Below are 26,319 nucleotides of genomic sequence, written 5' to 3'. Positions count from 1 at the left end.
GAAAGAAAAGGCAAGATTCAGCTTGCTCTGCGTTCTCTTTTGCCCAACAACAGAAATTGCATTGATTTAGAATAAAATAGAAATTATACTACCATAAGAAGAAAAAAAACCTAACATATATACGAGTGCTGATCAAAATTTACCGAAACAAGAATCAATTATTACACAAAATTCCCAAATCGTTACAAGGTGTATCATAATAGAGTAAACAACTTTAAGTATTTATTTTGACTAAACTGTATGGAATACAACAATGATAGTTCTTTTGTATCAATCAGTAAGACTTCAAGTTTCTATGAATGTCTACAAATGTTCAATGTGGCATCCACCAGTTATGCGATACACATCCCATCGAAATTTGAGTTCTTGCCACACTTTTCTTGTGTCAAACCTGCCAAATTTAGAAATAAGAACCATCACCCAATTATCTGTTGATTTTTGTGGACCATGTTTGAACACTTCTCGGATGCAATCAACATTTTCCTAGTTAGATGGTCTACATGTGTGTTTTTTCGCACACAAACAACCTGTTTCAACTAAAGATTTATGCCACTGGTAAATTGTCTTGTTTGGCACCAGCTTCTTGTAGATGGTACGGAACCATTGGTGTGCAGTGATTGCAGACCAACAGTCGGCCACGATAAGAAGCGGTGTGCAATCAGAACGCAAAATGGCAGAACGTGTCCAAATTTTGTCTCCTCGTTAGCTGCCATGTGGCTGGGGGTTTTGTGCATTGCCACGTTCGCGCAAACAGGCGGACAGGCTAATCAGCTGTTCTTTTGGCAAGCTCGGGAAAAAATAAAACTTCACGCTAAATTAAGCACGTACGTATCAGTATGCTACTATATGTTATTTCCGTCGTAAAGTGAGAAATTAACGAATCTAGAAGTTTGAATCTGAAGTTTCTTGTAATTTAACGTTAACTTCCCGTGTGAATTTTACTTTCTGGCAAGCATGAAACATTTTCTCTTCCTGCTCTACACAGCAACCGAAAACCTTCAATGAAAGAACCTTTGTTGTGTTTTTATTATGGTACATTGCAAGCATCAGCTACTGGCATCTTTTTACTTGTATTGCGTTGTATCACAATTACCAACAAAAGAAAATGCATCTTGTGTTATGAACAAATGTGGCAAATCTTTCTCCTATGATTTCATGCCGCCTCTCTTTGCCTTCTTTGTCACGCCGAGGCGTTCGTCTTTTTCGCAACTCTATACCGACTGCAGCTATACCTGCCTATTGTTTTTGTATACGAAACTCACCCTTTATTTTGTAAAGGCATGGAATTTATACTTCTGTAACATTGTTGAAGCTTCAGAACGTACAAATGAAATGTATTTCTTGAAAACTATGGCAAATTACGTACAACTTGCTTTCGTTAACACGTTTTTAAATTATATTTTGGGGAACCTACAAAAATTCACCTCTAAAACAGAATTTCACAGAACTGAGTTAATGTATTACGGAGAAGAATTTATCAAGAACAAATCAATTGTGTGTGAATTGATTGATTGATTGAGTTGTTTTTTTAAAGTCCACTTTATGCACACTACGGCTAATCTGGAATGAACCTACAGTTGGAAGTGGGATCCGAACCACTATGTGCCTCGACAGGGTATCGAACCCAGGACTACTTGATTACAAGGCGACGACGCTTACCCTACCACTGTACCATCGGGGAGGCACATGTGGGTGTGTGAAGTGAGATAATTTGGGAAGCTACATGAGAATACATTTCTGGCAATACAGAGTTCAATAAATTACAACGCTTGGCAATTGCTTGATTTTCGTAACATTAATGATACATTTGGTACATGTGTTTTCGAGCTACCTGTAGGGTGTGTAAAAACATAAAAAATGAATGAAAGAACAGAAGTAGTTAATGTTGTTCCTTCAAATATGAACAAAGTCGGAATGAGAACAATGGAAGGGTCCCGTTGTTGACTGTTTAACCAGATGTTGAATCCTACAAGTGTTTCTGTGGGCTCGCGAAAATCCTGAAGTATGTCAATCCGGCAACGGCACGTCACTACGAGAGTGGGTGGTTCCACACCGGTTGCTAGCACGTCCCGACTGTAGTTGCAAGGAAATTTAAGACACAGCCTGGTTTTTCTGGACTTGTGAAAGTCTCAATTTTCTTTAACACTACACAGCACCTCAATGACCCTCTTTACAAAAGTCTTGCACATGAAAACAAAACTTGAAGATTTTTCTCATTGTTGTGTTTCAGATAAGTTATTAAGAATAAACCTGATAACTAGTTTACTCTATTATGGTACATGCTGGTTGTGTGTGGGTTTTATTTGTATTTTAGTGGGCCTAATTATGCTTGGCCTGCAATCGTTTGATATGGTATCACGTCATTAGGATTTTTTTCAGGTTGTTGCACATATACATTTTCTCAATGAATGCCAGTAGACATTTTACCCATGCAAGAATTCTCTTCCTACCAAAGTTTAGTTGATTTGTAAATGTGAAGATGCAGCTTTGTTGTTGTGAAGTGTTTCACAGAATGAAAGGAATAAAAAACATGTGTTCTCATGTGATTTAGTCTATAAATACACAAACTCGTTGTAATGATCCTTTTTGCTAAACTGTAACCCTAAACTGCCGTTACTCAGTTTTACCCCTTGTCCAAATGAATCTGTGGTTGTTTCAGCTTTTGTTTAATGGTCATTATTGTGCTTCACTTGTAGAACACTTCCTTCTTCATAGCAATCCTTTCCTTGGTGCTCATGTGAAAATATTTTCAGCTTGCTCTTTGCGTATGCTGATTGTTTACTGCTACAATAGTGAATCATGTGGGATGCATGGGATGCTCTACGTTGTGTCTATGTACGTTATTATATACATCCTGCAAGAAAGTGTTCAGTTTCACAGTATTCATGATATTCCCACTTCGTGCTAATAGAGTGACACAGTGTATAGAATATCTATGTTGCTAAATATTCATTGATGTGAATTGTGGTTGTGGTTGAAACTTTGTGGCAGAGTTTATAATATTCACAGATGCAGTTTTCGTTAAAATAATGTTTCTAGATGCCACAAGTTCTTTAAAATAATTGAAGACCCAATACACAGTTTTCTTTGATTGCTTCTTAGTATCAGGACTGGAAATTCTCACAAATTTATGGTTGATTTTATTTTACTCCGCTCTTCTGCTTTTTTTGGGGCGGGGGAGGGTTAATTGCAAGGATCACAAATTTATGAGGGAAAGTCGTTAAATAATGTGAATTTTATTCTAAAGTCCATTGAAAAGTATGCACAGGACACAAAATGGCTCCTTATCAAAAACCCTGTATTGGGATCTTGAAGATTGAGCAGTATGTGCCTGTGTAATAGCTAGAAGCACATAATTTTGGTAAGTAAGAAAGCAACATTTCTGTACAAAAACAGAATCAATTCCAGGTTCAAAAGCGGTAAATAAAATAAAATTTCGCTGTTATAGAGGTGAAAATGCTGTATATAAAATGAAATGTTGGTTTTAAAAATATGAATATAATCCCAAATTTGATTTAAAAACCGCACTTACTACACAAAATAAAAATATCCCTTCTAATAGCACATTTATGTTGTTACCAGAATATTAAGTTTATTCCTGTATTTGCTTCTCAAATACTTACAGCAGAATTAAACATTTTCCGTGAATTGCATAACTCTTAAGGATAATTCTGACTTCAGAAAGTGATGTGTCAGTAAACTTAACTTGTATGAAAAGTTTTTCAAATACAATGCATTATTTGAGAAGGGAGTGGGGGCAAGTTTCGAAATATTTTAACTGCAACCACTGCCATAAATTTTAAGGAATTTGAGATGACATTTGAGCAACTGCTAGATACCATGAAAACTTGGTTTCCTGTTTTTGTTGAGAAAATTGATTAAGGGATCGTTTTTTTTTGTGAAAGCTTTAAATTTTTTTGACTGATCTCTTGTTAGATTTGAGTGAAATTGGTCAGATCATTTCACTTCAAGATGAGAGGCTTGAAACTTACAAAAACTTGGTGTGGTTGATGCATAGTAGATATTTAGTTTGGGAGTGACAAATGGCAGAGATTTATGGGAAGTGGATATTGTTGCATGTTTTTGTTGAACTTGTAACAATATGAGAAAAATAAAACTTCGTTGCTGTTTTATTCACTGTATCACTTATGACCACTAAGTTATAAGCATGTGAAAATGCGAACACTTTCCATGTCACTTTCGTTCTAATGCACCCCCCAAACACATGGTGCTCATGTCGAAATGATATGCAATATCTTCACATCATACATGCCACTCTGTAGTTTAGCTTATTCGTTTCTTTGTAGAACTCAGTTGAATATCAAGGTACGGATGAGTAGTTTTAGTAATGTCATCAGTTGTGTTTAGCTTAAAGATATGCTATTCATGTTTATAAATTTTTAAAAAATTGTGATAACTATTCAATGAAAATAGAATGGCACTATGGTGATGCGTGCACAACTAAATGAATGGCCATGAAAATAGGTGGCTGGGCAGAATTGTGCTTCTGCCACATGTGGGAAAGCAAAGTGAGGGTGGGACAAAAGTCTCTGGTCTCTTTGCACTGTGTGGCAACGTCAACCCAGCTATGTTGCGTAGTTCGACTGTCAAGACTCACCTCTCTCTGAGGCACTTTCGAGTACCATTTGATACAGAGCTGGTGATTGCATGAATTTAAAGTGTGTTACAGGCTCCAGAAATGGAGTTCCCATGTATACACGTCTGACTGCTCGTAATCCTCACAACACACAGGGTTGTGCTCTGACGTGGCAGCAGCGCGAACTTCTGCCAGCCATCTAATTTCATGGCCGTATATTTAAGTGAGAGGCAATGAATTGCACACCATCACTTTAAAACTACATACAGGGTTCCCACATACCTGGAAAACCTGGAATTCTCAGGGAATTTGAAGAAAAGTAAAAACTCAGGGAAATCTCAGGGAAAATCATCTAATTACCATTGAGTCCCAATGAAGCACATCTGAAGGACTAAAATATGCTTGTTCTTGTACTAATAATTCCAACTTCACTAACTTGCTTTATATGAACTACGTATTTTGAAGAAGTAGGCTTTAGGTATGTGTTTATTTTGCATCACAGATTAATTGATATTATAACAGGGTGTCTACCAGTCAAATCAATGGATTGGTCAAGAAAGGCAAGAAATTATGCTTTAGGTCAAGAACCTTTGCTATTTTTTACAGTATATTGAACTTACATTGCTATATACCTGTACAGTGATGTGATAAAATTGAATATTTGGAAATCTAAAATTATATATTTTCTTAACTTCCAACTATACCTAAGTATAGATTAAATAAATGTTAGAAATAAAGAAAAAATAGGTCAGAAAAAGTCAAGAATTTTGGATTTGTTATTTTGGTAGACACTCTGTATAATCTGAAAGTATTCTACATATACACACCCAGTCTTACCATGTAAATATTTCAAAGCTCTGAATGAAATAACAGAATATACTTTTAAGATATCATATATGGATATGTGTTAGGTGGATATATTGTATACACAAAGCATAAAATGACCACCTTTGACCTGCACATAAGACCTAAGTCTCTGTGGCCATCATCAATTGCATTATGCCTATATCGAGGGGGAAATCTTCCACTGCCTTTACAAGACAAGTGGTTCAAAGTGACAGTACTGCATTATATCTTCTTTCAAATCATGTTTTGTAGTACAGACCACAATTTCTAGTCCAGAGAACCGAGGCCTGTACTGCCAGATGATCCATCTGAAGGGGAAATAAAGTTAAGCACATTTGTCCCAAGCCACTGCTGGGTTGTTTGAGCCGTATGAGCTGGTGCACAATCCTGCTGAAAACTCCACTCCCGGCAATGGAATAATATTGCTTAGAGCCTTGACCATTGTCTCCTGGTACACTCAGGCTGATGTTTTAACCCTTTTCTTGCAGAAAAGGAGCTCAGTGATGCTTTCATAATACCCCATTTTCCACCACACCATGATTGAAGCAGAATGTGGCCCCTACTAACTTCTTGTGGCATACAACCTGTCTTTCTGCAATTGAAAGCTGCCTCCTTGATAATTCTTCTGTGCCAATTTATGCTTCATGATCCAATAGGCACTTTGCCTTTATTGCTTTCTGAGGCTAGAAAGTAGTCTGTATATTGTTTGTAAGCTTTCAGTCCCAGGTCACTTTGCAACATATGAGACATGGACATTTTGGAAGTGGTCAGTTCACAGACCAACAATGATTGTTCCACTGTCACTGAAATGCTGGATAGTACAATACTTGAACAAAATGTTCTATCACTTCTGTAGATCTATTAGCAATGACTTTGAATACCACATGATGAACCACCTCCCAATGTTTGTGACTGTGTTTGAAATTTATTTTGTGTCCTGTGAAGAAAGTGTGAAAGTTCCAAAAAAAAAACTTCCTCCTTGATTAAGTGCATAAAGATATCATTTTTATTCTTTAATTTGTTTTGTTATTGACTGATACTCATAAAGTACTATATATACACAAAATTTACTAATAGGCCTACTGATCTGATGTAAAATTGCAACTGCTCCTTGAATGTTAGATGAACGGTTCATTCATCTCCTTAATTAATGTACATAATCGGGTGATTGTGGTGAGTTGTACCTTTGAAAGGGAACTACCTATTTAGACATTTACTTTGCAAAACTATAACATTAATTACATGGTAACACATTTTAATGTTTTATTAATTACATGTTCTTAATCATAAAATAAATAACGAGATGGCAGAATATTGCACTACATTACAGATTGTTTAAAAATATATCAGATCGGTAAAATTACTGATGAATCAGATGCACCGTAGGCCATTGTAAAATATATTTAAAATAGTAGAAAAGTAATGTACTGGGTATTGAGTACTCTGGAAAAAGTGTGCTGATTCTGGAAAACTCAGGGAAATCTCAGGGAAAATGCAGTTAGAGTTTACGTGGGAACCCTGTACATAGTAAGATATGTGAGTGCAAGGTACAGCAGAGAATATTTTCAGAAAAGCTTTGAAGGGTTACACTTTGTATTTTCGCATAGTAATGATAATTCTGCAGCCAAAACACAGTTGTAATGCTTTTGATTTAAGATTTGATACTTTAGAATACTAATCAGTATTCTAATAAGTATAATAAGTATTCTTACTGTGAACTACAGAGTTCTTTATGATTTGGCACACACTATGTAGAAATTTGGGGGTAAAATACAGGCTGGATCTCTCACATAACGTTCATTTCTATACCACCTGAACTACAGAGCCAGCTTGGTTTCGCCTAATTTTTTATTTCTTCTGTTTTATCTCTGCAATTATTTTCTTTTGTCAGTACTACTGCAAGAATATATGTTGCCTTTTGAAACACTGATGACATCAACAGTGCAGAGTTCCCACTGATATTGATGCCAATAAACACTTCAGGGTAGTTCAGGATAGTTATAAATTTTAATATGATTTTTCAATACCACATTAATGTACCACAGTTTTGTTTTAAAGCAGTTCCTAATTTACATCAGATAATTATTTAATCACAACGGCTTTTTTCCCTACGATGCTGTTGCCAAAATATTGAAAAATATCCATTATCCATAAATTCCAGGATATTAGACTCCATAGAAAGTGTCACACAGCATTTTTCCAGACCTTGCAAGGTAATCAGATTTCAGACTAGTATCAGTGATTAAATTTCGACTGATACTTTCCAATGTAGATACCTGTGGTATTTGCTCCGGTATCAACATCAGCTCAGCACTAATTTTTCCCTCTATCTTGTACATTGCCCACTTCAGACATTGTTGTTTTGCTCTGAAGGAACTGCGAAATTTCTTTCCTAGTTTTTTTTTCTGTGAAATACTGAAGCATTTCACAAACTGTTGAGTAGGTCGGTTCACTTTGTCTCGAAGGATTAATGTCCAGTTTGCATCACAAATCTGTAATAAGTTTTCATATCATTAGCGTTTGTAGTTTTATCATGAAGGATCATAGAAAGATATTAACCTTTTACGGACAGGCGGTTGGTATGTAGACCACCGCTTGTACTGCTCTATGAGTGGGTAGTTCGTATATCGACTATTTCTTAAAAACTATTTGTTCTTTTTGTTCCTTTGTATACATATGAGGATGTAACATACTGGAAACACAAAACATATCAACAGCTTTTTTTTTTTTTGCAAGGGAGTTATTGTTTTTACAAGTACAATTCCTTGTGTAAACAGGGTACTCGAAAATTATATTTATGTGAATTTCTGGGACACCATTTATTAGATTTTTGATTGCAATAGTTTTTTTTGTTCTGCACAAGCTTTATTATTTAAGAGTTGCCGTTGGAAATTTGCTTGATTGTAGGTACATGTACGCACTATGAAACAGAGCTGTTTTGTGGTGTGGAAATTAGGGGTCCGGCGGGAGATGCAAGATTCTCTAGTTGGACACCAATCACAAAGTTAGTCTGCTGCTCCTTGTGTCGGAAACATAAGACTCTATAACTCATCAGGGCTTGCTGGGTACAAGAAAGCACAACATCGGTTTCAAAGTTAGAAACAGTTTTATTATCACTTATATTTCCTGTCGTATGTGGACTTGCAAGCAATGTACAGATTTACTCATGTTTCTTTTCTTTGCCTGAAGAGGTGAAAAGAACAATTCTTACAGCATTTCAAATCACAATCACTAACACACAGCTTCATATAGTATTAACGTTGGACAAAACAAATGAAAATACACAAAAGTTTCTGCAAGTAATCAGTATTTCAGGTTATCTTCAAAAATAAACTAATTTAATGCAAACCAATAACACTATTCTGGCATTCTATTTTTCGTTACTACGTTCCTGTTGATTCCCCTACCTTCTTTTATTTTCTGACACCATCCATCGTTAGTTGTAAATATTCAGGTAGGTTCATACACTTCCTCTGCCGTGATCGAGAATGACGTCAATTCTAACAAACGCATTTTCAAAACATATGTACAACTACTACTTTACAGTCTAAATATAGTTGTATGTGATATTCTTAACATTATTTGAAATAACAAACATTTAAAAATCTTAACATTTTACAAATATAAAACCTTAAATACTCAGGTTTGTTGCAGGCATTAGGGTAAATAGGTTTTCTTACCTAATTTTGGTGTACTGAATTCAAATCTGCATACAGTTTTCCCATATCACGTAAGGATTTTTGCAATAGTGACATGAAATATTTATTGACTTACTGATTTTTCATTAATACTCAGCATCAACCACACTATCAAATGTGCAAAACACTGGAAAGAAATGACAAAATTTTAATAACACAAGTTAGTAACATGAAAATAAATTGTAGTCCTGAAATAATTTGAAATATACCTCAGGCAACAGGCAAATTAAATTGTCTTCTCCTTCGCTTTGTTGCAAATGTTCGCTATGTTGATTTGCATTTATGGTCTTGACAATTGCCCAAAAACTTGTTATACATGGCATTTTGCAATGCAGAATCTTCAATGAACTGGCAAATCTGAGGACCGTCAAAAATGCCCTCTTTAATCTTTGCCTAGGACAACAATGGAAATTTTGAGAAAGGTATTGGAAACAAGGACTAGTCTTGTCCGAGGGTTTGATGAACGTCTTCATTATCCCTAACTTAATATATAAAGGAGGTAATAAAACGTTCTGTCCATAAATTAATGGAAACGCACCTACTTTTTTTTTGTACCCAGCACTAAATCTTTTCTTTAGGACCAATTGGAAACTGCCCAGTCTTTGTACCATTTGCACAAAAACCATTGGAATTTAGTGTACCCTCCTTGCTGTCCCAATAAAATCCACACATCTTCAGATCACAGCACATGTACTACTTATGTTCAATGTGTTTATTTTTTTCTTCTAAAACAATCTATGCAGTTTCATGGGTTTCTTTAAGTGATGTTGAATGAGCAGTTGGCACTCATGTCAGTTGATTGCCATTGTGAAGAAGAACATCCTTTAGGTTTCTTTTGCTAGAGTCAACAAATCAACAGTCTTTTTCGAACAAGTGTTCTCAGGTTACCAGCCAGGTTAAATTGGAGCTGGATTCCAACGTTTCGAGGGCATACATTGCTCTCATCTTCAGGGAATGTTGAAATGGAGACCAGTGTAGGTTAATATACGTGACTATAATGTGGCGGAGTTTGGGTTCTGTCTTCCTATCGGCTCTCTCTGGATCCTGGTATTCTCATTGGCTGGTGTCTTGTTTTTACAGAGAAGTGTCCTGTTCCAGGTGTGACTTGAGTTGGAGTCCCACATCCCTGTTCAGATTGATGCTTTCCCGTGATATGGCTATGGCCTCCTTTACCCATCGGTCCCAGTAACCGGCACATTTGGCTATTATTTTGGTGTTGGCAAATAAAATCCTGTGTCCCTCGGTGATGCTGTGTTCAGCAAGTCCTGACTTTTCCGGTTGGAATAATCTGATATTACGTTGATGTTCATTCCGCCGCTGCTCAATGGTGCATCCCGTTTGGCCTATGTATGGTGTCCCACACTCGCAGGGTATTCGGTATACTCCTGGAATACGTAGTTCTAGGTCATCTTTGACTGAATGGAGTAGGGCCTTGGTTTTCAGTGGTGGTCTGTGAATTGTCTTCACCCCGTGCCTGGCTAGAATTCTGCTTAACTTCCCGGAGGTGTGTCCTACGAATGGCAAAACTGTTACAGTAGGGCGTTCTTGTCCTGTGTTGTTGCTGGTAGAGGGGCTGTGCGATGCTGTATCGGTCCTTGTAAGGGCCTCGTCTTCATGTTCGGCTTCTCTTGGCTGTGAAGAATCGGCCCATCTAAGGGCCACACTGTTATCCGTGCTTAGTGTCTGCTGAAATGAAACTGCCTTGTTGATGGCCCTGTTGATATCTCTGATGTGGTATCCATTCTGCTGTAGACTGGTTGTGAGGTGGGTGAATTCTGATTGTAGATTCTCCTGGTGAGAAACGGTTACTGCCCTGTGGGCTAGAGTGTTCAGAACGGCGAGGCGTTGTGCTTTGTGATGGAAGCTATTGGCATTTAGGTACAGGTCAGTGTGGGTGGGTTTTCTATACACACTATGCCCGAGGGTTTCTTAACGTTTCCCAAACGTCCACTCTTTCGTGTGGTTTAAGGCACGTTCCAAATCATTAAATTCTGACCGAGTTAATGTTGTGGATTATCATCCTCTGAACCTGGAGAAAAATTTAATCTTCTTCTTCAGCATTTGAAATGGATGACATTTCACTCTCTGGTAATGTTGGTGGTGTTGAAATTGGAACATCTGGTCCATGTGGGAGAGGTCGTATTGCTGATTGTAAATTTAGGTATTCAATGTTTTTCTTCCTTTTGGTATTGAACCCACATTCATTACAAACAACAATAACAGTCATTATAATGGTTTTGCTGCTCACGCCAAACCATTAGAATATTAAAAGGCATGGGTGAACGAACATTAATGTACCACTGTCAGATTTTCTATGCATGTTTTTCCACACAACATGTGGAGCCTATGTTTAGTCCTGGTCTAATTTTATTTTAAAATATGCTAAATACAAACTCATGTGAGCAAATGACATGGTCATGGGGTGAACCAAATCTCATTGTAGCAATAACAGAATCACTATTTTGTTCATAATAAAAGCAGAACAAACTGTGCATAGAACTTCATTTTGTAGAGTGGTTCAAACATTGGTGTTTGGCATGAAGTTCGTAAGTTGGATCCCCAGTAGAGGCTTCAGGAGCATATATATCCAATGCTGGTGTCATTTAATCATTACACAAACAAATACATTACAGGACACCACATTTATCATTCTGCTAATGTTAAAAGCAGTGCTTCTAATACTATTAACGCTATATCATCATGATTAATAAAATTGGAATTGTACAAAATCTGTATGTGATATGCCAATATATATATATATATATCTGACATCAGGCCACTTGATTTGACTTATATTAATTCGTGCTGCAAAATCTTGACAGACCTGTGTTAGTAATGTTTCTACTTAATTATAGATTATACATTTTGATGTAAACAAATAGTAAACAAATAGTAATGACCTTTTTTTTTTTTCTTCTAAGAAGCACATCATGTGCTCTCTAATTTGGTCCTAAATTTTTTGGTTTTTCATTGTGCGGAAAAAATAATAGGTCAAAATGTGCACAGAGAGAGCAGAAATAAGTGATAATGTTAAAACATGGCTGTTCACTGTATACGTTTTCATGTATTCTAATTAAATTGTGAGTTTATCTAACTCACTTCATCCACTCCTCAAAGATAACGGGAAATGTGAACAATTGAGGATCCAATAACTGAGGTTTGTGCGTGCCCTTTAAAGATACATTTTTAACTTTATCAAATGTGCCTAGGCATAATTAAAACATTAAGAAATTAATGAATTTAATTCATGTTATAAAAAAATTTCTTGGCTTCAGTTAAACATATCATTTATTTATATCTGTAGGGACACGAGTGTGCTGTGCCGTATTGGACTCCATCTTCATTTGACTTGAGATCAAAAAATGCTGTGGTAAAGTCATTCCTGTTAATCACTTAATTCTCACCTAAGATTAACTGAAACAATTAAATTTTAACATAATATTTATATCTAGGAAAATAGCCAACAGTATAATAAATCATATTCCTTTCTGTATACACACATCCAAATTTTGTTTATTTTCTTTTGAATGTGGTATTTCTGTAGATATCTTTCTTTCATATTTTATTAGTTGGTAAATTGTAACAAAAGCTGTTATTGCCAACATTTCAAACAGGCAAATCTGTACTCTTTTGCCCTTCATATATAAGCATGATGTCAACTACAACAGTTTAAGCTTCAAAATTAGAGTATAGTTCTTTCTAGTCTTTCACATCATGCTGGTTTGAAAGGTGGAAGATGCCTGTCTGCACATAAAAATGAAATGAGCAAGTCACTTTAGAAAGCAAAGCAACCAATAAATGTTTTTTCTCTTTACCTTGGGGAATCCGTAAGGGGATCTAAATGACTTGCTACATTTTTTTTGTCCCACAGATCATTTATTTACAACCTTACTACTGATACTATCGGAGCGAACCCTCTGGTGAAGGTGGGCAATAATTGGCCGTGCAAGGGCTAATCTGTCAAACTTAATCCATTCGATGTTCCACTCCTGACCACCTCAATGTACGAGAAAGACTAACAGACTTCCCGATTCTCCACTCCCTCCTTCTGCCATGACTCCTCGGTGACCCCTTTTCTTCCGCTTTTCTTGCGAAATTCCCTGACTTTTCCATCCGGAACCAACAGCCACTGCCTCACAAGTAAGGAATGCCTTATCTGACATAGCTGCTGGTAGCCATGAACTTTGTGAAGATAACTTTGGTTCTCTTTTGATTCTCTTGGCCGAGCCATACATGCCCTTACACTACCCACCCATCGGGAAAGCTTTGACTTTTAGCAAAGTATAGTACACCACACCATGAAGGTGTATAGGGCATGTGGAGTTAGGGCTCCATCCTTTGCAACATGTATAAAGGCTAATCGGAACGGAGCCGAAAGTTACGACTGGAAAAAAATCTAGGAAGGAGAGGGAAATTGTATGTTGAATTACAGAAACAAATTGTTGAAAATGCAGGGTTTTTTTGTGCGGCTTGAGGAACTCTTTTTTCCTTCCGTGGTTTTGGTTATGGACTCTGAAGCTTATTATTTTCTTCCTCTTCTTTGTAGTACAGCTTAAGTCTCGATGTTTTTACTGATGCTATTATTTATTTTCCTGCCTTTCTATAGTATCTTACTAATGCAAAATTGTCATTGAGGTTGTGTAATACATCTGCTTCCAAAAATTTTGGCACCACCTACAATTCTTGATTATAACACCATTAAGCCTTGTTTCCATGATTATGAAAAACTTTGTATGCTGACCATTCTAGCAAGGTCTTCATCAGTCTCTGTACATGATAGTTGATACATGATAGTAGAAGGTAGAAACGTTACGTTTAGTTTGTTTTTAATAAAATAAATTACTGCCTTGGTCAGCATACTTAGTTTTTCACAATTCTTGAGTAAAACCTTCTGACCTAAAATATACTGAGGTTGCGGGTTTTTGCTATCTGCGTATTTCTTTATAGTTTTGAAACGTATTTGTAATTTGTCGAAAGCAGTCTTTCTGACCTGTTTCAGAATTCAAAAATACAAGCCTTCAGCATCCATTTGACATACAAAATTGCTCTCTCTACAATTCCATTGGAGAATTGCATTTCTGCGTCTATGGTTTTCAAATGTATTCCTATGATTTTCAGTATTCCTAACTTTTCTGAGAGGTCTTTCATAATTTTATAGGTTTGAGTGTTTGCTCTATCTGCTGTTAGAATATCGGGTGTCCCAAATTTTAGAAAAATTTCATTTGTCAATCCATCTGACAAGCTACGAGATGTCTGGCCTCCTGGAGCCTTGCGAGGCCAAAGCCGAGATGGAGTTCGGAGGCTGAGGTTGTGTGAGGCTGGAGGCTGACTAAGCTCTGAGGCTAAGACCATGTAAGGCCGAGGCTAAGACTGAGTTCGGAGGCTGAGACTGTGCGAAACTGGAGGCCGACCTTGAACTCGGAGCAGAATTCGATCACACACAGCTCAATACCACCACGAAAGCTACATCTCGTTTCCAAGAGATTGTACTATGAGAATTATTAATAAATTTGGATTATATGAAATGTCTTTCAGAAAGCAAGCCTGGCTTCTACTATAGCTCTTTTCAGTTCTTACGGCGGGCACTCTAGAAGCTGGCACGGGAAGTGGGGAGCGGGGAACATGCCGCTGACCAACTAGAGAACAGACCACCTAGCGGTGGAGCCGAGAATTAAGCAGTCGCGGGAGGAAGCTGCAGCGCTAATCTCGTTCTGCACGTTGCTGTGTTGCCAATTGGTCACGCTGCTGATGGTGTTTTGTCCCAGTGTTGATTCGTGTGTGTTATGAGCGGAATGTAGGAATAATGTGCATGGGAGTAATTGTTGTCGAGTCGTGTATTGCCTAACTGCATTGTTTCGTTGATAAACGTGTATGTGGCATGTGGTGTGACGTTAATTTGTACTCTCGTTGTTCCAATCGGAGCTTTGTGTTTATCAACGCAGTAAGTATCGTATGATAGCGAACGGAAAGGTGGTAGTTCGTAGCCAGGGCAGGAAAATAATCAGTAGGGTTCATGAATATTTTCAAAAGGAAGCAGAAAACAGTGGTCCCTTGGTAAGTGTGCACAAAGTGCAACAGAGAGTGTCGGAAGCTTGTGGAATGAGTACGCGAACTGTGCAGCGTATTGTTAGGGAAGGCATATACAGTTTTGAGGGGTCGGGTTCCACGTCATTTGAATCACCGCACAAACGAATAAAAAGGAACAGTATCACCAAGGCAATCGACTGTTGCGATAAAGATATAATAAGAAAAATTATCCTCGGGGTATTATGTAAAGGGTGAATATCCAACACTGAACAAGTTACACATTGATTTGCAAACACAAATAAGCGTTCAGTGGGGAGTTTCGTCGTTGTGGAGGATACTGAAGTCTATGGAGTTCAAGTTCAAAAAGTGCAAAGACTGTAAACGATTTCTGACGGAGAGAGCTGATACCATACACCTGACATGTCTCTGTTTTTGTAAACCAATTGTTTTTCATTCTCTTGTCAATTAACCTTTTTATACATTTTATATCATACACTTATCGGTATTCTACTGACCACCAAATGGGGATAATACGCATACTCAGGCCATACGCGAACAGTGGGACGTCTTTATTTCATGGTTCTTTCGATTTCAACTCACCTTTCCTGCTTTTCTGGCAACTCTGCAGTTTCTCTCTTTAACCAGCCTGTCTCTTTGCGCTGTGTAGGTCGTTTCGCCGCTCCCCACTTCCCCTGCCAGTTTCTAGAGTGCCCACCGTAAGAACTGAAAAGAGCTATAGTGGTTGTTTGGAGACATACCAGAGGTGATTTGGGCCTCGGGGCTTAGGAGCTTTCCTTTATTTGCCATCTCGTTTGACTCCTGTTGCATGGGGTGCTGTCTTTTCCCCGCAACTTCTCGACTTTATAGTAACCACGTCCACTGACGTACGCAGGATTATTGTTGGAGGGGAAGGGGGGGGGGGTGGACTTGTAAAAGTGTAGTACTATGAATGTCGCTGATTTTTTTATAAGGGGGATCAGACCATTGATAAAACTTGAACAGTACAAATAGTAACAATTGTTATTATCATCATCATCCTAATGATAGGGTGTAGATTTATAGGCACTAAAAACCTCTCAATTAGGCAGGCAAATAGGCCCCAAAAATGATAAAAATAGACACTTAAAAAGGCACTATATCAGTAAAATTAAGAGGGCACTAAAATAGGCACTTAAAAATTCACCTTAAAATAAAAAAGAACAATAAAATAAACACTGAACATGCAGTTACTTCAATTTTCTTTTTCCAATGCACAATTACACTGTATTAACATTGCTATTTATAATTTAGAATTACAGTTTATTCATATAAGTTCGTTGAAGGTTAACAAACTATTAATACTCTTTTGTACGAAATTCACCTTTGCTGGAAATCTTCAGTTCAAGTAATTCTAGCATAAAGCATTATTTTTTTCAATTGTGCCAATTTGAATAAATGCCTCAATTCCATGCACCATTGTTCACAATGAAAAAGACAAAACAATTTGCACTCTTTTAACAAAAAAAGAAAGTTTTAAAGACAATGTCTGAAAAAATGAACTTGTGTTACATATTGTGCTAATTGCTCACAAATGATTCACAATAGTTTGAATTAAATTCTTATTTGCAGGAAAGGAAGGATAAATTGACCTGGTTAACTTAAAGCATTTGCATTATTTTATATTTGTACGAGTATATTTCCTGTTTATCTGTGCATGCACCTAAAATTTTAGAATAAATAATATCATTTGAATTAATGTAATTCTCTGTATGCAATATTAGGACACTAAAGTAAGTTTTTCACATATCATAATCTCAGCAATGTTGTATTCGGAACTGAGGTTATGTGAGATCATAGGCGTAACTTGGTGGTGGCAAGGGACACTTCTTCCACAAATTTCCAAATTTATTAATGTTTACAAGTTTTTGTTAACCTCCTGGGACCTGAGAAAATTGAGTAAATTTAATTATTTCTGAAATGTAGAAAACTAGGTCTGGACACTATTCTAATGGAATGGAAAACTTCTTGATTCTGCGTTTTCCCATAAAAGTTAAACCCTCTTTCGATTTTTCCGCCTCCCGATGTTTGGTCCCAAGTTACGCCCATGTGTGATGGCTCGTCACAGTATCCATTGTTCATTATTTACCCTTCTTTTCGAAAATATCAAGAACAAACTCTGTCCTAGAAACAATTTCGGAGTAGTTGGAAACAGCCTCCGAAGCCTGAGATGGAGTTTGGAGTCTGAGGCGTTGGAGGCCGGAGTTAGACTTGGTGTTTGAAGGCTGAGGCTGAGATGAAGTTCGGAGGCTGAGGCCGTCCTTGAGCTCGGAGGCCGAAGTCAAATGGACATCTCTGGCCATGCTGTTGGCATTATAAAATTGAAGAGGTATGCTGATAATACCTTGTGGTCGTATCTAATATGCTCAAGAGATATTTCTCACCAGCTGGACGTGTTGTTACTACTGGTCCCCGTAATTCGAAGTGTATCTGTGTGAAAGGTACTTCATACTTGGAATAAGTTTGCAGTGAATTTGGTTTGCATCCCGATGCTTGCTTGACTGTCTGACAGATTTTGCAACTCTTTGCTTGCCAGTACACAAATTGCCGCATGGACAGAAAGTAATATCTTTGCTGCATAAACTTCAAAGTTTTTCCTGCTTCTTGGTGACACAATCCACTTTCTCCTCCATGTATTTCTTCAAATAAACCTTTCCTTAATAATTTTGGATGCACAAAAGTTTCCTCTGGGTGTTTGCCAATTTGTGTATTCTGTGCAAATGGCTGTTGTACAGTTCGTACGAATGTGCTGTGTGCTCATATTCCTGCTTGGCATCGTGCTTATTTTTCAGAATCTTAATTGTTTCTGAAAAATATTCATCCTGTCTTTCCACTGTAGCCACTTCTGTGTCTTCAGTAATGGTGTATATTTGCTCCAGAAACTTTTCCCCTTCTGTAATGGTTGGTGGTTCATCCACCGGGAATCTTGAGGGCATTGCTGACGATGACTGTTCTTGCCACCAATATACATAATCGAAAAGTTGCACTCGTTTTCCTCGCTAATGGCCCTGTCAAATTCTTTGATCTCTGAATGTGCGCCAGGCTGTGGCTGTCCGTATAGAGTGTGAAATGTTTATTCAGGAGGTAAAAATGAAATGACTTCAAAACTAAGTACATTGCTGCTGTTTCGAGCTCCCTCTCTGTGAGATGTCTCGATGCATATGCCACTGCATGCAAATTTGGCATGTCGGCGTTTGGCTTTTCTAGAAAACAACAGAGTCCTAACTTCAATCCGTCAATGTACACAATGTGTGGAAGGTCTTTTCTGGGAGGGGATAAAGCTCAGGCCGTAAGGATTGCCTCTTTTAGGCCTGCAAACTTTTTTCAGTGTCTGGATTGCACTTGAATTTTTCGTTCTTCTTGGTGAGTTAGAAAAGTGGCTCTGTGATGGGTCCAAAATTCTTGATTTTAGGTCTTGACGAGCTCGCTAGTCCTAGAAATGATCGCACTTGTTTCTTATGTAGTTGAAGTTTTTTTGAAGCTGAGAGTGTTTTTTCTGACAATTTAATCTCATATTCGTTTGGAGCATGTCCCAAAATTAACGTCTTATTCTAGGCAAAAGATCATTTCTTTATTTTTGCTCTGAGTTTGCCAAATCTGAGACACAGGAAACCTTCTCTTGTAGTTTTTATTAGTCCTTGAAATGTTCGATCAAATATTCAGATATCCATATAACTTGCTACTTGCGTTTCTCGAATGCCGTGCAAAATGAAATGCAACAAGTGTGAAAGAACATTGGAACTTGTTATGCACCCCATCACCATTCTCTTGAACTGGAATGCTCCAATATGGGGCAATCTAAATGACTTCTAGTGCTTACAATCGGGGGTTAATTCAACTTGATAAAATGAACTCGCCACATCAGTTTTGATGAAATATTTGATGCCTGCCATATTAGAGAAAATAAAAACGGTTGCTTATATAGCAAATGTCTCTCCAGCCATTCAACTATTTAGGAGATGAAAATCTCGGATCGCCCTTCATGAACCATCTGGTTTCTTCACCAACAGTATGGGATTGCGGAATTTCGATCCATGGCATTCCGAAATCATTCCACTGTCTTGCATAGACTTCAGTTGTGTCCTTATCTCTTCATGTAAATGGAGAGCCATCTTGTACTGCTTGGCAAACTTTGAGGTTGCATCGTCGATGTCCATCCTGTATTGGATCAGGTCTCTGCATCCGAACGATTGTTTGTAGCTCAGTCAATAAAGGACAAAAAAAAAAGGCCAGTGTCGGGAATAATTCCGTAAAAACTGAATTTTGGTCAGTTGTTAGAACACTACAAGTAGTGCAAAATCCCAAAAGTCCCCTCCTCGTGCAGGGTGGCGACAGACCTGGAAAACCTGGAAAACCGGGAAAAGTCAGGGAATTTGAGGTGTCAAAAAAAGTCAGGGAAATGTCAGGGAATTTTGTCTTGATTGACTTTTTATTATTATTTTTTAAGATATCGTTATGGAACTCTACACGGGAACAGGAAATCTTGTTGCTAAGTTTTGGCCTCAACTTTTAAGCCCCTTTAATGCACAACACAACCACGGCGCCAGAAACCAGTGATGGCAGGAGGAGAGAGAGAAATTTCCGGAGGGGCAGAAAAATGTGTTAAGCCTCTAAATATTACGTGGAAAATGCATTGAATTATCATTTTTATTGTCGGTATGGGAGTAGTAAGGGGACAGAACTGTCAACAGATGGAGGGGATGGGAGCAGGTGGCGCCGTCGATAGTTGTCGGACGTCGTAGTAAGGCATTTTGTTGGACAAACTGAAGGAACATGGAAACGAATATCGCCACCCGACAAAGTATCGCACTACAAAATGCGACAAATTACATGCATGGCACTCGTAAGGAATTGATTTTTGTCGGATGTCTTCGGACTGCAACATCCAACAAAAATATATATATATACCTAGTCTTACCATAAATACTGTCCCAAAGTTGTAAGTAAATAGACACAAAATGGTGAGAGATATTGTAATATCAGAATAACATGAGGTGCATGGATGCATTATGAACCAAAATCACAAATAATTATTCGAAATGGCCACCTTTAGCACTGACACACTTCTGAAGTCTTCGTGGCCACTCATCAATTGAATTACGCAACACATCGACTGGAAAATGAGCAACTGCCTTCAGAAGAGACCGACCGCTTTAAACTTTCAATATTGGGATGTCTGTTCTTCCAAGCCATCTCCTGAAGCTTGGACCACAATTTGTAGTCCAAAGGGTATAGGTCCAGACTTGCAGAAGGCCAATCTTAAGTGGAAATGAAGTCTGGAACATTTGCTATGAGGGCACGCTCCATTTCTGTGAAAAAGGGGTAAAAACATCAGCCAAAGTGTACCAGCAGACAGTGCTTGAAGAACGATGCAAGAATCTTACCGACACCATCTTCCATGGAGAGAACTGGAGCTTCCAGCAGGACTCAGCCCCAGCACACAAAGCACTCACCACCCAGCAGTGGTTGGAGGCAAATGTTCCTGACTTCATTTCCACGTCAGATTGGCCCTCTGCCAGTCCAGACTTAAACCCTTTGGACTACAAATTGTGGTCCAAGCTTCAAGAGATGGCTTGCAAGAAGAGACATCCCAATATTGACAGTTTAAAGCGGTCTCTTCAGAAGGCAGCTGCGGAGTTTCCACTTGATGTGTTGCGTAATTCCATTGATGAGTGGCCACGAAGACTTCAGAAGTGTGTCAGTGCTAAAGCTGGCCATTTCGAATAATTATTTGTGATTTTGGTTCATAATGCATCCATGCACCTCATGTTATTCTGATATTACAATATCTCTCACCATTTTGTGTCTATTTACTTACAACTTTGGGACAGTATTTATGGTAAGACTAGGTATATTGAATACTATCACGATAAAGTGACACACAAATCTGCATTGGTGAACGTTATAAAAATTGGCAAGTGCATGCTCCCAACCTCAAATTTACTGCAACAACAACAGTATTGCAAATGAAATTAACGCCACTCTCTGTCCTGTCTGTTTAAACTCGTGAGAGATGGTCATTAATCTCTCACTGAGTGAAGTTAATGTCCAATATTATGAAACAAAATACTAATAATAAATACGTAAATATTTTAATATCATAAACTCCTCGAATCATTCAATCATAAAAGCAAATCACTTTCTTGCAGAATTGACTTTTCTCTGCCAGCCCTGCTAAATTTTCACTTTCCATCTACTGATTTATACGAGGGGTGGCCCGAAAGTAATTTCCAATTAGTAGGGACTGATTTTTCGCAAACGCGAAAACCGTGAAAAATAGTAAGTTGTGTTTATGAATGTGCAGTGATGTCTGGACACATTTTCGCCCGTGCGAAATATCGAAATAATGCGTATTTGGCATAAAATGCGAATTGGCGTTTTTAGCGATTTTTTTTTAAAAAAATGTCCTAAAACAACGAAAAATTCAATGAAATCCAACATTCTTGTCTTTTCTAGGCCATTTTTGTGTACATAGAATGTGCAAGTTTTCCAACATTTTATTCAAGAGTAAACTATAATGCTTGTTATACATGGAATAATTCCGACAGCCACATTAAATTATGTATTTCCCACGATTTTTTCACTTCTATCAAAACCATTTGCATCACAGAGCAAAGTGGCAGAGTTCTAACAGGAGATCGAGTGCGTATCGCGCGAGATGTGTTTTGAATTACCAAGCTAAGTGCGCACCATCGGTTTTGTCGAGTGAGAAATAATGGAGCTCAGTCGTTAGGGCGTCTGACTACCATGCGAGAGACCCGGGATCTTTTCCACCTATTCAAACTGCTCCGGCGCCCACCCAGCATCATATCAAGCGGGTACCTGGAGGAAACTTTGAGGGATAAAGGTAGCCAGGAGTGTGGTGCTCTGATCACATCACCCCCACCTTCAGCCGCGATCCAAGAAACGCGAATTTTAGGATGCGTTACACTAACAAGTCAAAAAAAGACAATGCCAATTTTTGGTGCCATAATGTATCGGTTTCTGTCACGTGAGATTGATTGATTTAAATTTTTTGGGTGCGTTGCCACTTATGGTCATTATGCACCCTTCAGTATATACGGGGAAAATTCCATTATCTAAAACCCTTACCTAAAAATTAAAATGGGGTATGGAAACTAACTTCCCCAAAATAACTTTCAAGATATCGAACTCTCACGAAGAGGCGTAGGCCATGTGACTTACAATTTGAAACAGTAGTTTGAAAACACGATGGAGGTATAATTTCAGATATTTGCCAGAAAATGCTCTAAAATGAAAATGTGAGTTTTGGGAAAAATAATACCGAATAGTAAAAAATATAAAAAATACACCAATTTGAAAGAAAATAACAAAATGTCAAGGTCCCTACCGATTAGGCATAAATAAAACAAGAATATCAGTTGTAATTTATTGCATTAGTAACAGTGAGAGTCCTAACCTAATTTTCGGCATAATCACCACCTTTGTTCTGGCATTTGTCGTAGCATGGCACTAAATTTTGTATGCCCATGGCATGTGTGTCTGACAGCAAAGACTGGAACTATATCTACCGCAGTGTAGCTGTCAAATCCTTGCCCTGCCAGAAACCTCTTCCGTACCTGTTAAAGGAGGTGTTCAAAGTGTCGTCTTTACATCTAGATGCAATACTGTATGTGATTCCGCTTTGAGTTTCGAATTCTTTCGAACATCCCCAGATCGTTTCGGAATTTGTCATTTGTTAAACAAGGAGATGAAAGTCCGTACATGCAAGGCCAGGACTGTACAGGGAGTGGTCCAAGATCTCTCACCTGAAGTGATGCAAAGGGCCCACGTGTACTCAGTTGTATGTTGTGCACATTCGATTGGCCTTCTGCGAATTGTCTGCACCATCGTCTGACCATACTATCTATCACTCACGACGTCCGGTCTGCACACCTCACACGATTGCTGGTGGCTCTATGCCAAATTCTGAGCGTGCAAAAATCTGATTAATACACGTAGGATACATTGCAGTCGATGGGAGACTGTACGAGAGCTGCAATCTTTAACCTAGAACTGTCCTAAAACTGCTGCATTGCAATTGTACCAGATTATAGCTACATGCCACTTCCTCCTGCCTGCATGTGTGTGTGTCGCTCTCCGACCACTAGTGCTGCGTGTAGGCACCGTTGGAGCTTTTTTCAGGACGCCCCTCGTATATGAACTTTCAGAAGCTGTTATTAACAGAGTGTTCCTGTTTTAATGTGTGGTTAGCTAAATGAGGTACCTATAAAATGCAATTCTATAAATTCCTTGCGTTAAATTTCTAATATCTACATACCCTTTTCGTCAGCAATAATGGTATAACTGCATGTTGTCAGTTTCACAGTACTTCACTTGGATATCCTGTACTGAAGCAGAAATACCATTGATAATGTAAGGAAATATGACACTTTCTTTTGTACAGTTCAATTGTTTCACTTATATGCAAGAGTTAAGTTGCTTGCTTTACAGTGAAGAGAGAAGTAGCTTTATGCATCGAAAAATGAGTCCGCACTCGTGGTTCTTGCAAGCAGAGGGTTCTAAACGTCAGTGGATATATCAACATATAATACCGAGAATGTATAAGGAGACTGATAAATTACAAATTGTATTTCTTAATCATTCACTCTTCACTCTTATCTCATTTAGTCGTAACTTTAAAAATAATCAAGTATTTTATTTTAAACTTACTGTGTATGATAGAATTCCGTAATCCTTTCCTAGCTTGTTAATTGTAATAATTTTCCAAATTCACTATTTTGCTGTTTCAATTAAAATCATAGAGAATAGACAAATTAAGTCAATTTCATAGAAGATAATGTTGGTACTTAACAAATCCATACCTGGATTTGTATCAGTTTATTATTTCCATTTGCAAGAACATCGATTTAGTTTAGTTTGTAATTGTCAGGGAAAAATGTAAATTTTGTCCTGGAAAACCTGGAAAAGTCAGGGAATTTCATTTCTGCTTGTTTGTAGCCACCCTGTCGTGGTGCTTCCCCCCAGCACCCCCCAAACATCAATTTTGCAGACTCGCAGTAATCGAACTATATCTCCGTAACTAATGGTCGTAGACAGGTAATATTTTTTTAGACTTAATCCTCATTAGATGGGCTACAAAAGAGATTCTGTTTAATTTTTTGATGTTGATGGTTTTGCTGTAATTTAAACAATAATCTTTAAAAAGTGAATTTTTTTTAGTACTTTCTAAAGATTTTGCCTTGTAACTTTTAAACAAATCAAATGACAAGAAATTGTTTCCAATAAAAGTTGTAGCCTAATTTATAAGCTTTAAAGCAATATACCTTTTAATATATTTTAATGAACAATACGCCATAAAATGTGTCTCCAAATGGAGGACAGCACCAGAATAGTCTCTCTTTATCACAGTCCAGCGGTTAAGTCCGGAATCATTGACATTTTTATAAAAGCAAGAGACTTCGTAGAATTAATTGTTATGCCACTCAAGACATGTTCAGTATTTTATATATATATATCTCAGGAACGGTGGCACATGTCAACTTCCAGATTGTTCAGAAATGCTCCAAATAGTGTAAACTTTCATAATATATCAACAAATCTATTTTTGAAAAATAAAAATAGTGATTTTGTAGAAATCTTTGTTTGGTAGAATTCTTGTTCGTTGTGGAAAAGACGAACTGAATCCTTAACCCTTAGTTCGCCGCCGTAACACATATGTTACAAAAAAAGTATGTCCCTTGTAGCCGCTGTAACACATATGTTACAAACAGCTTTAGATACAATTATCGAGGGTTTGCCACACTTATATTTGTATATTGAGGTTGAAACACTGACAGTTCGTTCGGGAACTTGTTTTGCAATCTTGTTTCGAAAATTTCAAATTCCCCCCCCCCTCCTTTCTCGGAATGTGTCACGTGTTTGGGCTCACCCAAACACGTGTTCGCTCTTCAGTTGACAGACACAATAAATGCTTGGTATTTACGATGCTGTTTTCCTCCAAGCTTCCAACGCTGTGATTTAGTACTGATAAGGCACACATTCTTCTTTCTGGTGATCCAGCTGAAGTAGTGGCGGGGGGGGGGGGGGGGCAAGGAGAGAGGGGATTGGATGAGGTTTGGCAGGTATCAGCTTTCTGTCGCCTCTCTGTTAGAAATGCAATGAAGCTTGACGATAGCCAGAGGCCAGAAGCATGAGTCTAAAGCGTGCGTCTATCCAGAAGTATAGACAAAACAAATGATTGCAAAGGCTCCCTTCCCTCCTCTGTTAGGAAAGGCCTCACCATAAAACAGTTCGTATCATATAACAGCTCATCGATTTCCCTAACGCACAATCCTTTCCTTCCGGACATATTTCCACAAAGAGCCGAGTCAACAGGGAAGAAAGATTCACAGTAGCTACACAAGATGCAAGTACGAACGAAAAAAAGCAAAAGTTCGGGTTTTCTCCCCAAAGTAGCTGGAGAAGAGGGGCAAAGTCCACATTTTTATGATTTTTTCATTGAAATTCGGTGGATGCAGCCCCCGCCCGTAACCCCCCCCCCCCCCCCCATGGTTGGGGCATCCAAATTTTACATGGTTGCATGCACTGATCTTCTGCCTGCAAAACAAAAGTTATCCGAAGTAGATTGGTCCCATGGTGTCAGTTATAACAATTTTATGAATAATATGCAAATTGGCTAAAATTCGATCGAGTTTTAAGTTTTGCCTTTATTATTCAAATTGTATTGCACCCACGAACATGAATCAAGTTTCATTCTGTTGCGGAAGGTCTATTCTTTGAAAAAAAAAAAGCAAAAGTTCCGGTTTTCTCCCCAAAGTAGCTGGAGAAGAGGAGGCAAACTCCACATTTTTATGTTTTTTCATTGAAATTCGGGGGATGCAGCCCCCGCCCGTAACCCCCCTACGGTTGGGGCATTCAAATTTTACATTGTTGCATGCACCGATGTATTGCCTGCAAAACAAAAGTTATCCGAAGTAGATTGGTCCCATAGTGCCAGAGTTATTACGATTTTTCTCCATTATGTATACGAATTCAAATTTCCCGCTCAAAGCCTCTGCGACACTGGGCTTACTTTCGTCAGACCGCGCGGCGTACTAAGGGTTAAAATACTATTATGTGTATTTATAAATTTACCTTATATAATATTTTTAA

General features: G+C 38.0%; 1 protein-coding gene across 8 annotated transcripts in view; it reads left to right on the top strand.

Moving 5' to 3' along the window:
* The window catches only part of ZAP3 (protein), a 245,671-nt gene that overhangs the window by 41,538 nt on the left and 177,814 nt on the right, over positions 1–26,319 (top strand). For 5 of the 8 annotated variants that reach the window (XR_014440724.1, XM_083111264.1, XM_083111265.1 and 2 more), the window contains exon 4: positions 12,446–12,511. The exons of the other annotated variants lie outside the window; for them this stretch is intronic. Coding sequence is in view for 4 of the 5 variants with exons in the window: in XM_083111264.1 (XP_082967390.1) it covers positions 12,446–12,511 (66 nt within the window). In the remaining variant the exon portion in view is untranslated. The remainder of the gene's footprint in view (positions 1–12,445; positions 12,512–26,319) is intronic. 8 annotated transcript variants of the gene reach the window in all.

The sequence above is a fragment of the Lepisma saccharinum genome, chromosome 25, assembly GCF_977018435.1.
Source record: "Lepisma saccharinum chromosome 25, izLepSacc3.1, whole genome shotgun sequence".
In the NCBI taxonomy this organism is placed as follows: Eukaryota; Metazoa; Arthropoda; class Insecta; order Zygentoma; family Lepismatidae; genus Lepisma; species Lepisma saccharinum.
This window is presented reverse-complemented; position numbering and strand designations above follow the sequence as displayed.